The sequence below is a fragment of the Cavia porcellus genome, unplaced genomic scaffold, assembly GCF_034190915.1.
Source record: "Cavia porcellus strain 051 isolate PalLab524CR breed Dunkin Hartley unplaced genomic scaffold, mCavPor4.1 scaffold_2, whole genome shotgun sequence".
NCBI classification, from domain to species: Eukaryota; Metazoa; Chordata; class Mammalia; order Rodentia; family Caviidae; genus Cavia; species Cavia porcellus.
In genome coordinates this window covers 109,728,337-109,743,569 of record NW_026947485.1, presented here as the reverse complement: position 1 = coordinate 109,743,569, position 15,233 = coordinate 109,728,337, and the positions used below count along the sequence as shown (strand labels likewise).

At 49.9% G+C, this 15,233-nt stretch overlaps 2 protein-coding genes across 5 annotated transcripts in view; both read left to right on the top strand.

Moving 5' to 3' along the window:
- The window catches only part of Ubtd1 (ubiquitin domain containing 1), a 52,483-nt gene extending 48,157 nt beyond the window's left edge, over positions 1-4,326 (top strand). For all 3 annotated transcript variants that reach the window (XM_063245113.1, XM_063245112.1, XM_003479773.5), the window contains 2 exons: positions 1,751-1,978; positions 3,268-4,326. In XM_063245113.1, coding sequence (XP_063101183.1) covers positions 1,804-1,978; positions 3,268-3,653 — 561 coding nt within the window. In that variant the 5' untranslated portion in view covers positions 1,751-1,803 and the 3' untranslated portion in view covers positions 3,654-4,326. The remainder of the gene's footprint in view (positions 1-1,750; positions 1,979-3,267) is intronic.
- A 1,390-nt stretch (positions 4,327-5,716) lies between these two features.
- On the top strand, positions 5,717-14,790 carry Ankrd2 (ankyrin repeat domain 2). Of its 2 annotated transcripts, XM_005008049.4 has the most exons (9): positions 5,717-5,869; positions 9,182-9,283; positions 9,560-9,718; positions 9,807-9,914; positions 11,514-11,612; positions 11,940-12,038; positions 13,259-13,357; positions 13,562-13,660; positions 14,496-14,790. In XM_005008049.4, exons 1-9 carry the CDS (start codon positions 5,717-5,719, stop codon positions 14,640-14,642), a joined length of 1,065 nt encoding a protein of 354 aa, XP_005008106.3. In that variant the 3' UTR covers positions 14,643-14,790. The 2 variants fall into 2 exon arrangements, with proteins under 2 accessions (XP_005008106.3, XP_012999053.2); XM_013143599.3 differs by lacking the exon at positions 13,562-13,660.
- Positions 14,791-15,233: the final 443 nt, after the last annotated feature.

The window sequence follows — 15,233 nt, the reverse complement described above, 5'->3', positions numbered from 1 at the left end:
ACCTGGAAGGAATATGTTTAAGTGTCAACCATTATTATTTGTGAGTGGTTCATACCCCAGCAGCATCATGATATACACTGCATTCAGAGGTGGGGTTTGTAGTCAGAAAGTCTTGCCATAAAGTCAGGCATAATAACGCACACCTGCAGTCCCAGCACTTGGGAGGCTGAGGCAAGGGATCAAGAGTTTGAGGACAGCCTGGGCTACATAGCAACCTTTGTGCAAAAAAAAAAAAAAAAGAAGAAGAAGAAGGGGGGGGGGAGGTGAAAACTTGCATTAAGTTGGTACCTGTGTGGCCTTGAAGGACAAACACTCAGGAATTTCATTTCACAGTCTGTTGCACTGTCTTGAGGATCAAATGAATAACGAAGACCCAGGCGATAGCTCAGTGGTAGAGTGCTTGCCCAGCATGTGTGAGGCCCTGAATTCAGTCTGCAGCACTGGAAAAAACAAATGAATGAGTCTGAAGCGCCTAGCCTGTCATCTGGCACATGTTGGCTCTATCAGTGGTGACAGAATTATTTTTATTCATCTACATTCTTTCCAGATTTTTTTATGCTGTCCATGTACTACTTTATAATCTTCACAGAAAAGAGTAAAATTAAAACTTCAAGTCTGATGTGCTGGTGCACGCCTATAACTCCAGCACTCAGAGGACTGGGATGAGTTTAAGACCACCCTGGGCTCCATAGTGTGTTCTAGTCCTGCCTGAGCTATATAACAAGACCCTATATCAAAAACCAAGTCAGACAAACCCTTCAGCAGTAAACGTGGTACAGGTAGTACCCGATTTAAGGTCTGTTCATCTTTCTGAAAATGCAGAGGTAATACACAAGCCAGGCGTGGTGGCACATGCCTATAATTGCAGCACTTGGGAGGCTGGGTCAGGATTGAGAGTTCAAGGCTGGCACTAGTGAGACTCAGTCTCAAAACAAAACAGAAAACAACCAAAAAGCAATCATATTCAATGGAAACCAGAGCTTGAGTTTTGAATTTGGGTCTTCCTCCTGACATTCTGTCTTGATGTTGTGCAGGGCCAGGTCCCAGTTGGCTGTATGACCATAGGGGAAAGCATCTGGAGCTCTGCAGTGGGATGTTGCTAAATTGTGATATCCAGTGGGTTAGGTGTACTAGGTATATTTTTGATTTAGGATATTTTCAATTTAAAATTGGCTTATCATTACATAATCCCACTTTAAGTTCAGGAACATCTGTATATACTTTGCTGACAAGATTATTTTGTATTCCTAAGTGGGGTTTCTAGACATTCCTGCTGTTGAGGGAGGATCTTAGGACTAAATATTGTAAGCCCCTGACTTAGGAACCTTGGAGTTGTGAACTTTCACAGATATGAATGGGCCCCACATTATGAACATTCATAGATGTGAACAAATCTCAAAAGTAGTTCACATGTCTGTTGGACACTGTCACAGTTGTGCTGCTGTGGTGGACAGTAGTATAATGCTTAGTCAGCCCAGGATGTCCAGAAGCAAGAGGAGACGTTGCACATTGTATATTTGTGTCAAAGGTATGCAAGACTCACTTTGTTGGACTTGGGAACAAACCCAACTTAGGACTGTTCTCCCGAAATGGAGCTCACTCCTAAGTCGGGGGCTCACTGTACCTGGGAACCTGTGCAGTGGGGTGCTGGACAGGTCAAGCCCTAGCCCTGGGGAGGAGGCCTGAGGAAAGGGTGGATCACAGCCAAGGGTGTTTAGAGATGCTGATTCTCTCCATCTGTCCTGCCCAGGACGCAATGAGCCTCTGAAGAAGGAGCGGCTCAAGTGGAAGAGTGACTACCCCATGACAGACGGGCAGCTGCGGAGCAAGCGAGATGAGTTCTGGGACACAGCACCCGCCTTCGAGGGCCGCAAAGAGATCTGGGATGCACTCAAGGCAGCTGCCTATGCAGCGGAGGCCAATGATCACGAACTGGCTCAGGCCATCTTGGATGGAGCTAGCATTACCCTGCCTCATGGTGAGCAGGCACAACTAGCTTTTATCCTTGCTAGAGATGGGGGTCATCAGCACAGTTTAGAAATGGCAACCAGTCGTATGCCAGGAGCTTCTGTCCAGATTGGTAGAGGTGAAGGTATAAGTAGGTGTGGCTTTTCACTTGCTCAGAAAGCTTGGAGTAAGCATGGGCCAGGAGGGGAGATCTAAAGAAACATGAGAGACAGTCCCTGCTCGCCTGAGGAAGGGATAAAAAGGCAGTAGCAAACCTGCAAGCTAAAGGCTTGCTTATGGCACTCTGGGGTCCCGGAAGAGCTGAGACATCCATCTTCTTTTAGGTTATGTGTGCCAGGCACTGAACTTGGAACTTCTGCATCATCTCATTTAAGTTTACAGAAGTCTCTAGGCTGTGGAGAGCAGAAATAAGGGAGGAATTCCAGAGTCACAGGCCTGGGTCTTAATGCAGCTGTTTCCATTTTTAAGCTTGTGACCTTTCCCAGATGTGTGATGTTGAGCACAGGGCTTCTCACATTAGAGCCTGAGCACTTTGCAGCCAGAAAGGGAGATGATTGTTTATGCAGCAAGACACACACAACATCCCCTAGTCTAGTCCCAGCACTTGGGAGGGGCTCAAGATTCAGTGAACATCTCAGTGTATACTCCATTACACTAGTAAGGAAACTGAGGCCCAACCCAAGCACCCATCATACATGCTTGGTGGAGATGTTCAGTGAACAAAAAAGAAGTTAATGTGTAGGGGCTGACTGAGACAGCACTCAGTAGGACCAGGACACCAGTCCAGGTCTTCTCAGCTGCAGCCTTGTGCTCCTGTGCTGTAAGGCATCCTAGGGAAACCCAGCTGTGGAGTGAGCCTGGGGATTATGGGGTGGCCATGGGGGGATGCACTCAGCAGCTTAGGCTGCTATACCAAAGTATCATGGACTAGGTTCCTTAAACAATAGAGATGTGTTTCTCACAGTGCTGGAGCCTGGAAGATCCAACGCCAGGTGCCAGCTGATACAGATTCCTGTAAGGGTGGACCTCGTGCCTTGCAGATGCACTTCTTACTTTGTTCTCACATGGCAGGAGGAGAGAGAAAGAGGACAGAGAGCTCTCTGGCATCTCTTCTTACAAGGACAGTAATCCTGTCCAATTAGGGCATCACTCTTACAGCCTCACTCAATCTTAATTCCGTTTAGGTCTCCTCTCCACATACAGTCACATGAGGGCTTAGGCTTTTATCATAGGACTTTTAGGGCTTGACCGCAGGTCCCTAAGCCAACACACTGACTGCCCTGCTCCGCCTTTCCACAGGCACACTCTGCGAATGCTATGATGAACTGGGCAATCGCTACCAGCTGCCCATCTACTGCCTGTCCCCACCGGTGAACCTGCTGCTGGAGCACACTGAGGAGGAGAGCCTGGAGCCCCCCGAACCCCCACCAAGCGTGCGCCGTGAGTTCCCGCTGAAAGTGCGCCTGTCCACAGGCAAGGACGTGCGGCTTGGTGCCAGCTTGCCCGACACGGTGGGCCAGCTCAAGAGGCAGCTACATGCGCAGGAGGGTATAGAGCCATCCTGGCAACGATGGTTCTTCTCTGGGAAACTGCTCACAGACCGCACGCGGCTCCAGGAAACCAAGATCCAGAAAGATTTTGTCATTCAGGTCATCATCAACCAGCCCCCCCAACCCCAGGACTGACAGGCCCACGGATTCTGTAAAGAGGGGTCACGAAGGCCTCCGTGGGGCTGGAGCCCTGGGCCCCCACCCTGCTGCTGCCTTCAAGTCCGTTGTTCCCTTCAGGTGCACTTCCCCACTGCGTGGCTCTGGTGAGCCGTGAAGGGACCTTGCCTCCCAGGGAGCGCCCAGCATTAAGGAGCAATGCTGCCACACACAGGCCTTGCCGACCTTGTCAGAGGACAGCACCCCGGGACCCTCTACCCTGCCTCTGTCCAGAAGCAGGTTCAAGCCACAAGCCGGCCTGGAGGCCCTGGAGACCAGATCTGCCATCTCGTGTTGCCGCTGCGCTCACTCCAGTTTTCTGCTCAGGGTTGGAAGCAGCTGCTATCTCCCTCATCTGCCCCCACCTTGACTCTGCCCTGGGCACAGTGACAGTCCCCTGGAGGGGAGGGAACAACCAGTGAGCCCCAGGACTCAGGGAGCCTAAGGCGGGGCTCCGCATCTCCTTCCCACTAGCACAATCAGCAGAGAAGAGGTGGGTGGCCAGGCAGCTGGGCTTTGTGTCCAGAGTCTGCACAGGGCCATCTTCTGGCTGTAACCCAAGTGGTGGTGTCTGCAGCCTGGTCATGGTCCCGCAGCAGGTCTCTGTGTACAGACATATCTGCGTATTTATCAATAAAGCCTTTGCTCCTTCTCTGCTCCTTCTCTCTAATATTTAACTGAGTTCTACAGCCCAGGGGAGCCTGGAGTTCTGATGGTGTCCCTGGCTGCTCTGGGCACAGGAGAATATGCTGACCTGAGATCCTGTCTTCTGGGCCCTAATCCCAGCTCCTCTCATGTTTTTGGAGTAGGTCCCAAGAAAAACTGCTTCACTTCCGAACCCACAGGACTTCTTCAAGTGGAGGTGATGCTGCTTCTGTGCCTTCGGCAGCATTGTTAGGAGGGTTAAAGGGGAAATACATGCACAGGTGCCTTGAAAGCAGAGCAGCACCTCAGGAAGGTGGTGCCATTGCCAGCGGTCTACTCTCTTGCCTTGGAAGGTGCAGGCCCACAGCTGTGTCCTCACAGTTGAGGTCTGTGTAGAAATCCTAGAGGCACTGTGCCCATGTGAGCCTCCAAGCAAATTCTCTGACATGTTTAGATTATGAGCATGTGTTAGAGATTTGTGAACCAGAGAGGGAGAACAATGGAGTCCTTGTGTTTCCCTGGGGAAATGAACACATGGACAGGGAATCTTAGTTGAATCTGTTTAGCTAAGGGCAGGGCACCTGAGCACAACTGACTCACAGAGCTGGGGGGTGTCCACCATTTAAGGCATGCTCAAACTAAGTTGTGAGGCCCCAGGCTTGAGGCTCACAGGTTCAGGGACTGACCTGCTTTCCCACTAGTTTTTGGGGAGTATTTTTCCTTCACATTGGGCTTGACCAGCCCTTGATGAAGACAGCCTGTCTTGTGTGGCTTGTCACCTGGCCATGCTATTGCACTATGGCTTTCTGGGACCCTGCTCAGAGAGATAGATAAGGTCTGTACATGACTAATGGACACATGGCCCAGTACAGTGCTTCTCCGCTAGAGGGTGCTTTGCCTCCCCAGCAGAGGCCAGGAAGGACCCAGCTCGAACGGAGCTAGCTGCTCACACATACAAACCCAGCGCCTTGGTACTCTAGCCTGCATAAGGCAGAGTCTGCCTCCCCACAGCCCAGAGGGTCTGTTTACAGCACAGTGTGGGGGCACACACTTGTCCCTGTGGTTGGTTTGCAGGCCCCCTGATTGGTACTAGCTGGGCAAAGTTTCCAGGCATCCAGCAGGTGGCACTGCTAGTCAGCATGTTTTTTGTGTGTCCCAGCAGCCCAAGGAAAGGCCCAGCCAGTTCCAACCACTCAGGACAGGCTGGCCAGCCGCCTTCTCACTGCCCGGCCCATTGTGCCCTCTGGCCGCAAAAGGCCAGGGTTTGGGGGAGGGTGCCTTTCCTGCTGCTTGGCTTCCCTCTGTTCCCCAGGGCTGCCCAAGGTGAAGGTGACAGGTTGGGGAGGCAGATGGAGAATTGGGCCAGTGAGCTCATGGTAAAGGCTCCCAGCAGGCGGATGTGGGTGCTCTGGTTTATAAAGCCCCCAGTGCCCTGTGGCTGCAGAGGCGTTACAGACGGCACCATGGAAGCCACCATGGAGGGCTCTGAGGTGGTGCAGAGGGCCACGGCACTTATTGAGCAACGGCTGGCAGAGGAGGAGGAGAATGAGGTGGGACAGCAGTGTGGGGGCCTGAGCGGGATCTGAGGAGATCCTGTCTGTAGTGGGAAGGGAGAGCCTGGGTCTCACAGTTATGGTCCTGAAGGCCTTGCCTGGCCCATTCCCACCCCAGTGTGCTCCTGGCAGAGAGGGTTGTTGATACTAAGAGAATGAGGCTTCAGCCTCTAAACCAGAACCAATGGTATCGGGAAGCTGAACCAGTCTTCTCAAGACCAGTCTCTGATAGGGGCTTCAGGAGCTGGATCAGGCTGTGCAGGGCAGATAGTGGCCCGGGGCCTAGAAACACCGAGAATGTACAGCCCTGAGACCCATCACCTGTTGGTGGGAGGCTGGACAGGAGCAACTCTAGGCTTTGGTCACTGTAAAAAAATAAGACTGGTACTGAGCAGGGAAGGGGTGCTGGGAAGAGAAGCTTGGGTTTCTGTCAGGACTGCAGCTGCTTCTGGGGAGGCCATGGCAGTTGCATTTTCTCCAGGATCAGGGAATGGGGTGGGAGTGCTGGCTCTCAATGTTGTTTAAAGTAACACTTGAATTAGTGTCTGCTATGCCAAGAGCCTGGTGCAGAGAGGAGTGGGAAGACTGTAAGACCCAGACCCTGCCATCTTTTCACCAGCCCAACATTCATTTGAGTCAACACTTCTAAGCTGCATACTCAACTAAAAAGACCTAAAGAAGAAACAGTTAAAGATGTGCGTCAGCAGTGAAAGAGCCTAAGGATGGGTGAATCATTCTACCTGTGGCTTTTGAGGATTGCTCAGTACACGGGGTGGTATTTGAATTGGGCCTTCAGGAGTGAGAAGTGTGGATGATGAAGGGGTAAGAGTTTTCCAACCTAAGGAAATGACAGGAGCTGCAAGTATTAATGAAAGTATGGCCATAATGAGGAAGTCTGGTAGTGGGGAACAAGGCCAGAAAGGGAGGCAGAAGACAAATCAGAAGGTAGCATGGAAAAGATGCTTATTTTGTGAACAGAGGGAGCTACTACGACACACTGTTGGCTGAGGGAGAGTGATTCCATCTAATCTATTTTAGGAAGACTGCTCCGATGGTCCTGAGAAGGACTTATTGGAGGGGGAAAGGCTAATGCTGACAGACGTGGGAAAGGAGGAAATGAGGGTAGAGGGAAGGATCCAAGGCTCCAAGACAAGAAGAGTGAGCTCAGCTTTGTCAGGGAAGAGCTGGGACTGAGGCTGCTGAGTTCTGGCCAGGGCAGCCCTGGATCTCTAGGAATCCTATTTCTCATGTTCCAAGGCCTTGTGCACGTGGCCAGTTGATGCCACGGAGGGGAGGCATGCTGCTGTGTCATTCCTGGAGTGCTGCCACTAGACATAGAAACCTTCAGCAAGGGAGCACAGGCCAGTCTTCTTCCATTCATTCATCCAATAAATATAGCTACAGGGGCAGCAGGACACTGAGCGCCTGCAGAGCCAGCCTCGGTACCCTGTGCTTACATGTGCCAGGCACTGTGCTAAGCACTTTGAAGAAATTTTCTCAATCTGTAAGCAACCTGTGAGATTGGGCAGACATTTTGTTCCGTAAGCTGATTCCCAATTCAACAAACATTTACTGAGGACCTACTGTGTGCCAACCCATAGGCAAATCAGAAGTGGGGCTGTAGAGTCTAGGCAAGGCACAGTGGCATAAGAATTCACAGTTGTTTCTATAGGGTTTCACACTGACCCTCTGGTTAGCCTCCTCCCTGGTGGGAGGGCACAAGGGTGTAGGGCTGGCTAAGGGGCAGGCAGGAGCTCTGTATTGAGTTTTTTGGGTTAGGTCATCACGGAGAGCTTAGAATGGACAGAAGTGTTCAACCCACTGGCCATTACCTGTTCACCAGATTTCGCTGAGGACCTACAGTGTGCCAGGTCCTGTCACAGGTGCCAGGGAGACCAAGTCAATCAAGCCAGATGCCTGGTCTTTAGATGCTCCATGAGGAGCCCAGCCAGAGCCCCACGCGCAGTGGTAGCTGCAACTCCAGGTCATCTTGTCTCTGAAAAGATATGCAATATGTGAGGTGCATAAATGAGACAAAATGAGCCTGGCAAAAATGAGAGAACAAGACCTTCAAGATAGAGACCTGTGTGACCAGTCCTCTAACTCACCCTGGAGGAGGCTTAGGTCAGGGTTCACTGAGAAATGAGAGGAGAAGCTAAGCGCAGCGAAAAGCCAGTCCTTTCTGACCCAGCCCTTCCATCTAGGCAGCTGTTCCTGAGTTTACATTTACACAAGTCGGGGGAGCTCCAGGGATGGGGCAGCAGCACTTCACGAAAAGTGAAGCGGCTTGGGAACCAGCTCCAGAGGATGAGGAGCCTTGGAAGGGAGTTTCTTCAAAGTATTAAAAAGAAAAGAAGGTGGACACTTAGGGACCTTCTCAGCCTGAAAGCTGAGCAGCTGCTGTCACCCTTAATTTTCCCATAGGTAACAGTTTCCAAAATCTAGGTTTTACAAATCAGAAATTTTTTTCCAGAAAATTATTGAGTAAAAGGAAAAAGGTAAGGGTTTTTGTTTTGTTTTGTTTTTGTTTTTTGCCAGCAGTGGGGTGGCTCCAGTGATAATTCACCTAGCATATTTGGTGCCCTGGGTTCAATTCCCAGCACTGAAAACAAAACCAAAAAATGATCTCTGATCACACTGAATTCACCACAGTGAATTTATGACACTAAAAAGCTAAACCTTAAAAAAAATCATCTTGGTGTTTGAAAAAGTAAATATAGTTAGAAGTCTATCTCCTTAGATTCTGCTTTGGTGGATTCAGCAACTGTAGATGGAAAATACTCAGAAAAATGCAACTGTACTAAATATGTACAATTTTTTCTTGTTTTTCCTAAACAATAAAGTCTAACAAGGATTTACATAGTATTTGCATTGTATTAGGCAATGTAAGTAATATGCAGATGACTTAAAGTATATGACAAGGTGTGTATAGGTTACATGCAAATACCCTGCCATGGTGTGCAAGAATCTTGAGCATTCGTTTTATATATATATATATATATATATATATATATATATATATATATATATAGTTTTGTTTTGTTTTTTCTTCATGTTATAAAAAGATTTACTCCAGTCTTGTTTAGGAACCCAGGCAGTCAGAAAGCATGAGATTGAGCTGAGCCTGGGACTGAGGCTGAGATGCGGAAGTGTGGAATTTACTGCCTTTTGGGGAACTCTTAGGAGCCCTGCTCTTGCCCAGGCTCTGACCTTCCAGGAGGAATCCTCATCGGGATGTCCTTGGGATGATTGGGCAGAGAGGGTACTAGTCCCCACGGTCCTGGACAGGGGCTCTCTTTGACTCAACAGAAACTTCGAGGAACCCTTCACAGGAAGCTGCCTATGGACATGCTGGTGCTGGAGGATGAGAAGCACCCTGGGGCCCAGAGCCAAGCTTTACAAAAGGTTAAGGTAAGCACAAGCACACCCAGAGGTTTCTCAAATCCTCTGGCTTTCTGAAGTCCTTGGGCCAGCAGCTCAGCACCCCTGTGCCCTTATGAGCAATGCAAATGCAGACCACCAATCTGCTGTGTCAGAATCCACCCTCTCCATCTACACCATCTTGTCCTAGAAGAGACTTAGACCTTGGTTCTTTCTCTCTCCATCCGGATCTCCTGCTTAGTTTAAGGCTCCTTTGAGCCACTCAAACTCCACTTTCTGTGTCTGGTTGATGGGCCGCACCCACAGGGTCAAGAGCGTGTGCGCAAGACATCCCTGGATCTGAGGCGGGAGATCATCGATGTGGGTGGGATCCAGAATCTCATCAAGCTGCGGAAAAAACGCAAGCAGAAGAAGCGGGAAGCCCTGGCTGCTGCTCAGGAGCCACCTCCGGAGCCTGAGGAGATCGTAAGGGACCTGGGAGATACCTCTGTGGGCAGGGAAGGTGGGGGGTACATCCTAGATATAGGGACTCTACTGGACTTGCACCCTGCAGAACGGCCCTGTTGATAAGGAGATGTTCCTGAAAGCGGCAGTGGAGGGGAAAATGAAGGTCATTGAGAAGTTCCTGGCAGACGGAGGCTCAGCTGACACCTGTGATGAGGTGACTACCCCGGCCCTGCACCTATTTCCCTCTCAGAGCTGCCAGCCCCCACCCTGGTTTAGCCTATTTATGGGCCTGAGAACAGCTGAGAACAGGGTGTTTCTTGGGATTTTCAGGGATCCTCAAAATGAGGTACTTCCTTCCTTATCCAGGAATTTACCTAAAACTTTCTGAGACCTTTCCTCTGCTCAAATCATCTCTAGAGTAAGGAATGTCATATATTTCCTTGGGGAAAATGGAGGGATGAATAAAAAAGATCTCAGGACCAGCCTATTTGGACTCAAATCCAATGTCCACCACTCTCTAAATGTGGGACCTTTGGATAGGCAGGTCATTCAGTTTCCTCCATTGTTATATGACCAACATTTCCCACAATGTGCTATAATTAATGGAATGTTAACCTCTCAATAAATATTTGTTAAATGAATGCAAAACCTATAAAGCAAACCCTGGGATATATTTTTGTTTCTCATGATATAATATTATGCTGTCTTTAAGTCTCTTTTGTGTTTGTGCTGGTGACTGAACACAAGGCCTCAAGCTTATTAGGCAACCACCCAACCACCAAGCTGCACCCTCAACTCATTTTTGTTCTGTTGTGGTAAAATGTGACGTGAAATATGTCATTTTAACCATCGCAAGTGTAGAACTCTGTGGCTGTAACTACATTTACAGTGTGCAACCATCTGCACCACCCCACTTTTTTTCTTTTCTTTGTACTGGGTATTGAACTCCCGACCACACACTCACCAGGCAGGTGCTTATGCCACTGAGCTAAGTCCCCGGCCCCATCACCTCTTTTTTACCATCTATTTTTAAAATGTTTCCGTCACCCATTGTCCTTTCTGTTTTCCCTAAGCTGCCTGTTTGCTCTCTTGCTTTCTTGTCCTGAAATTAAATACAGCAATGGTCACCTGCTCCCAGCCTGCATTATTGTGGACTTTGACTACTGGCCTTTCTGTTCTTTAGCCTTCAGGGTCTTAACCTCTTTGCCTTCTACCTATTTAGTACGGGGAGCTAAAAAAAAAAAAAAGAAAAAGAAAAGAAAAGAAAAAGAAAAGGTTGAGAGTAAGTGGAGATCAGCCATAACCAGGTGATTAGCAAGTAGAAAAACACACCCCACAACCCTAACGGAGCAATTCAGCGATTCAGTCCCGAGTTCTAAGCAGAAAGTGCTGCCCTGAAAAGGGGAGAGGTTCAGTCCCTCATTGAACCAGTGATCAGTGTGACCACCTCATCCTGGCTTGGTGCTCAGCACTCACGGGAAATAGTGTCCAAGAGTCTCACTTTGCCTTCAAATGCTGTTAGAGTCTAGGGTCATCTGGGTCCCCAGGCCAATTCTGGCCTAGAGATTCCAAGGAAATGGTGGACATGAGTTGCATCTTGAAAGAGTAGCAGCTATTAAGTACTCATAGAAATGAAGGCAAAGCAGACATGCCCAGTAGAGGGACTAGCCTGTGCAGCCAGGGTGACGTGCTGGTGGGGAAGCTGCACAGGGATCAGAATGAAGTTGGGGCAAAGCCTGTGCTTCAACTTGGTGTGAAGATGGGCTCAGGCCTGGGGTCAGAGGCCAGATTCTGACAGCCTCACTTGGGACAGTTCCATCGGACAGCACTGCACCGGGCTTCCCTGGAGGGCCACGTGGAGATCCTGGAGAAGCTTCTGGGAAGTGGGGCCACCGTGGACTTCCAGGATCGGGTGAGCAAGTGGACAGGTATTGAGTGGGGAGGAGGAGGTGGGCTGTTAGACTCCCTCTCCCTGCCAATCTGGGCCTCAGGGCCAGGACCCAGTTCTACTGGGCTGTGTGACCCTGGGCAAGCTCCATCTGCCTCCTGAGCCTCCCCCATCACTGGCATGGACCACTAGTGTTGCTGCCTGTTCTGTTCTACTGCCTGGGCCCAGGAGTGCCTCTGCCTGTTCCCAGGACTTTTCCCTGAATGTCCCTGTGTCCTCTTGGCTGAGTCCTTTTCCCCAGGGCACTTGCTTTCCTACAACTCTACGTTAGGCCCCGTGCTTCCCTTCCAGCTGGACTGCACAGCCATGCACTGGGCCTGTCGCGGAGGCCACCTAGAGGTGGTCAAACTCCTGCAAAGCCGAGGAGCAGATACCAATGTGAGAGACAAGGTAGGCAGCAGCGCTCAAATATAGTAGATACTGGGGTTACTGCAGGGAGAAGGGCAGGGGACAAAGGGCAGCTGGGCTCAAGTGGTAGAAGGCAGCAAGCTGGTTAGGGTTCTAGAGTATTTGTAGAGCAGCATAAACCCTGAAGCAACTAACATCTGGGAGTGGGAGCAGAAAGTGCGGAGGAGAAAGGACAACAAAAGACCGACTCTCTTGTGGGTTTGGGGACCACTTTTGATGCGGGATTTGTTCATCCATGAAAACCTTCATTGTCTATTTACCCCCTCACCAATCATCCATCCAGCTATTTATCGTGTATCCATCTGTTCATTTATTAATCCATTATTCTTCTGTTCCTGCATATATAATCCTGATGAAGTCATTTAGCCTCTGCGTCTGTTTTTTTTCTGTAAATGTCTTGCAGGATTCTTGGTAAAGCGATATGGAACAATGTATATAGTCAATATAAAGCTAATGCTTGTACATTCTGTCAGGTCATCACATGTCATCTTGCAATAAGCAGAATCTACTATAATAGATTCAAACAAGAGTGGACTAGAATTGGACTTGTGGCAGAGTACTACCCTAGCATGTGCAAGGCCCTGGCTTCAATCCCCAGCACCACAAAATAATAAGTAAATAAATAAATGAAGAGTGAACTGTTGCCTACAGCAGAGTGAGAGGAGAATGAGAAAGCTGCCAGAGGAGGTGACAGTTAAAGCTTTAGAGTTAGACCATTGGATAGGACAGTGGAAAGTTGTACAATGGCCAACCCCTCTGGCGCTCAGGTCTTGGAAACAGGGTTTAGGGGAGAGATTAAGATGGAGTTAGAACAGGCCAGGCCATGGTGGCGTACACCTGTGATCCCAGGGCTTGAGAAATGGAGGTAGGAGGGTTGTTGTGCATTCCAAGTCAGCCTGGCCTATATGATGAGTTCAAGGCCAGCCTGGAATACATGGTGAAACCCTGTCCAAAAAAAAAAAGCCCAGACATAGTGCTGCATGCCCATAACCCCAGCACTTGGGAGGCTGAGGCAGGAAGATTGCTTGTAGGTTGAGGCCAGCTTGGACTATATAGTGAGTTCAAGGCCAGCCTGTACTACATAGTGAGACCTTGTCTCAAAAAAGCCAAAAACAAAAACAAAAAATATTACAAGAGTCCCCCATCCCAGAGGCACCATGGTCCAGAGCCCTTAGTCAGTCATTTCTGCCTGTGTCCCACAGCTGCTGAGCACCCCTCTGCACGTGGCAGTCCGCACAGGGCACGTGGAAATTGTGGAACACTTTCTATCCCTGGGCTTGGATATCAATGCCAGAGACAGAGTGAGTGCTCCTCTCACCCCCCTGCTCCCTGCCCAGCCACACCGTGGTTGTGTGGGCAGATTGCCGGCTGCCACAGGCAAGTGGCACTTTCCTTTGGAACCCTCAGGACAGTGGTTCCTGAGCAGGGTCACTAGCCCACCTCCTGTCACCCTGCGCCCCACCTACTGTCCCCAGAGGCTGTGTTGAGTGCTACTCTGGCTCTAGGAAGGAGACAGTGCCTTGCATGATGCCGTGAGGCTCAACCGCTACAAAATCATCAAACTGCTGCTCCTTCATGGGGCTGACATGATGGCCAAGAACCTGGTAAGCACATGTGTCACTGTGTCTGCCCATCAGCATATTACACAAGTTGTCCTCTTCCATTAACACTGTTCCTGCCACACCCACGCGTGTGCATGTGTGTGTGTGTGCGTGTGTGTGTGTGTGTGTGTGTGTGTGTGTGTGTGTCCAGAGTAAAATCCAGAGAAACAGCTAAGTGCAGTGCCTTTCTAGCACACTTGACTAGGTTGGGGATCCTCACTGGTAGGCCCATGGGTGGCAGAGATCAGAGAGGGACAGAACTGAGGAGTCATCTAAGCACTTGGTTTGCATGACTGTTCCTAGCACACTTGGTTTGCATGCTCAGGGTTTCTGAGGTTCCCTTATTCAGGTTCTTTTGTGAGGTGCAGAGAAGTCACAAAAGAAAGGGGCACGGAAAACCCTCCCACTCCCAACTCAAGAAGGGCTAAGGATGGGGCCAGGGATTTAGTTCAGTGACACAGCACCTACCTGGCAAATATGAGATCCTGAGTTTGATTCCAGATACAAAAAAAAAAAAAAAAAAAAAAAAAAAAAAAAAAAAAAAAGGAGGGGTGTGAGCTAAAGGAATACTGGGAAAAGCAGAAAGATATGGAGAAAGTGTCTCTCAGCCTCAGCACTGTGGACATTTAGGAGTGGACAGTTCTCGTGGGGACAATGTCCTGAGCCTTGTAGAACGTCTAAGCTACTACTCACCAGATACCAGTAGCACCTGCATCCTAGTTGTGACCACCAGAACGTCTTCACCCATGGCCAGCTGAGATCCACTGGTGTGGCTGAGGGCACCTTCTAGTCTAGCAGGCTTCAGAACTGTGACCAGATCTCCTTGTGGTTCCTCCAGGAGGGAAAGACCCCCATAGACCTGGTCCAGCTGTGGCAGGCTGACACTCGGCATGCCCTGGAGCATCCTGATCCAGGGACAGAGCAGAACGGGCTAGAGGGGACTGAGAGTGGATGTGAGACCCCCCAGCAAGTTCTAGCCCAGTAAATGCCTGCTTCTGCCCAACCAGACACCCATTCCCTCCTGTGTGCAACCAGGGAGGGTCCTAGAATGCCCCCCTGAGCTGAGGACCTAGCTACTCCACTGTACAATCCCAAATACCCACAGAAGAGCAAAATAAAAGTTGTTTTTGCTATGTGTGGTGTCTGTTTCTATTTGTGTTTGAAAATTTATAGGAACAAAGACTGGGCAAAGGTGGGTTTGGGGACAAAGCAGCTTGGAGCCCTTTGGCCTCTCTGAGCCACCCCTGCTGCTTTCTCTACTGTGGCCTTGTCTCTTCTCTGCCACCCCGTGTTGTTATACCTTCCCAAATCCTAGGTTCCAGGTATGGTCATTGCACATGTCAGCCTGGTAACATTCACACACACACACACACACACACACCATGACTGCTGTCCTGTGGAGCTGTGTATAGCCAACCCAAGCCTCACTCTTGGCCGCTCTGGCAGGAGGAGCCTGGCAGGGATGTGAAGCAGCCATGTCTCACAAGTAGCTTCTTGTTCCCTGTGCAGTCCCTCCTTCCTGCAGGACAGGGCCAGGCCAGCTGCGCGCCCAGCCGCCGGGCAGCCTAGAAACTGA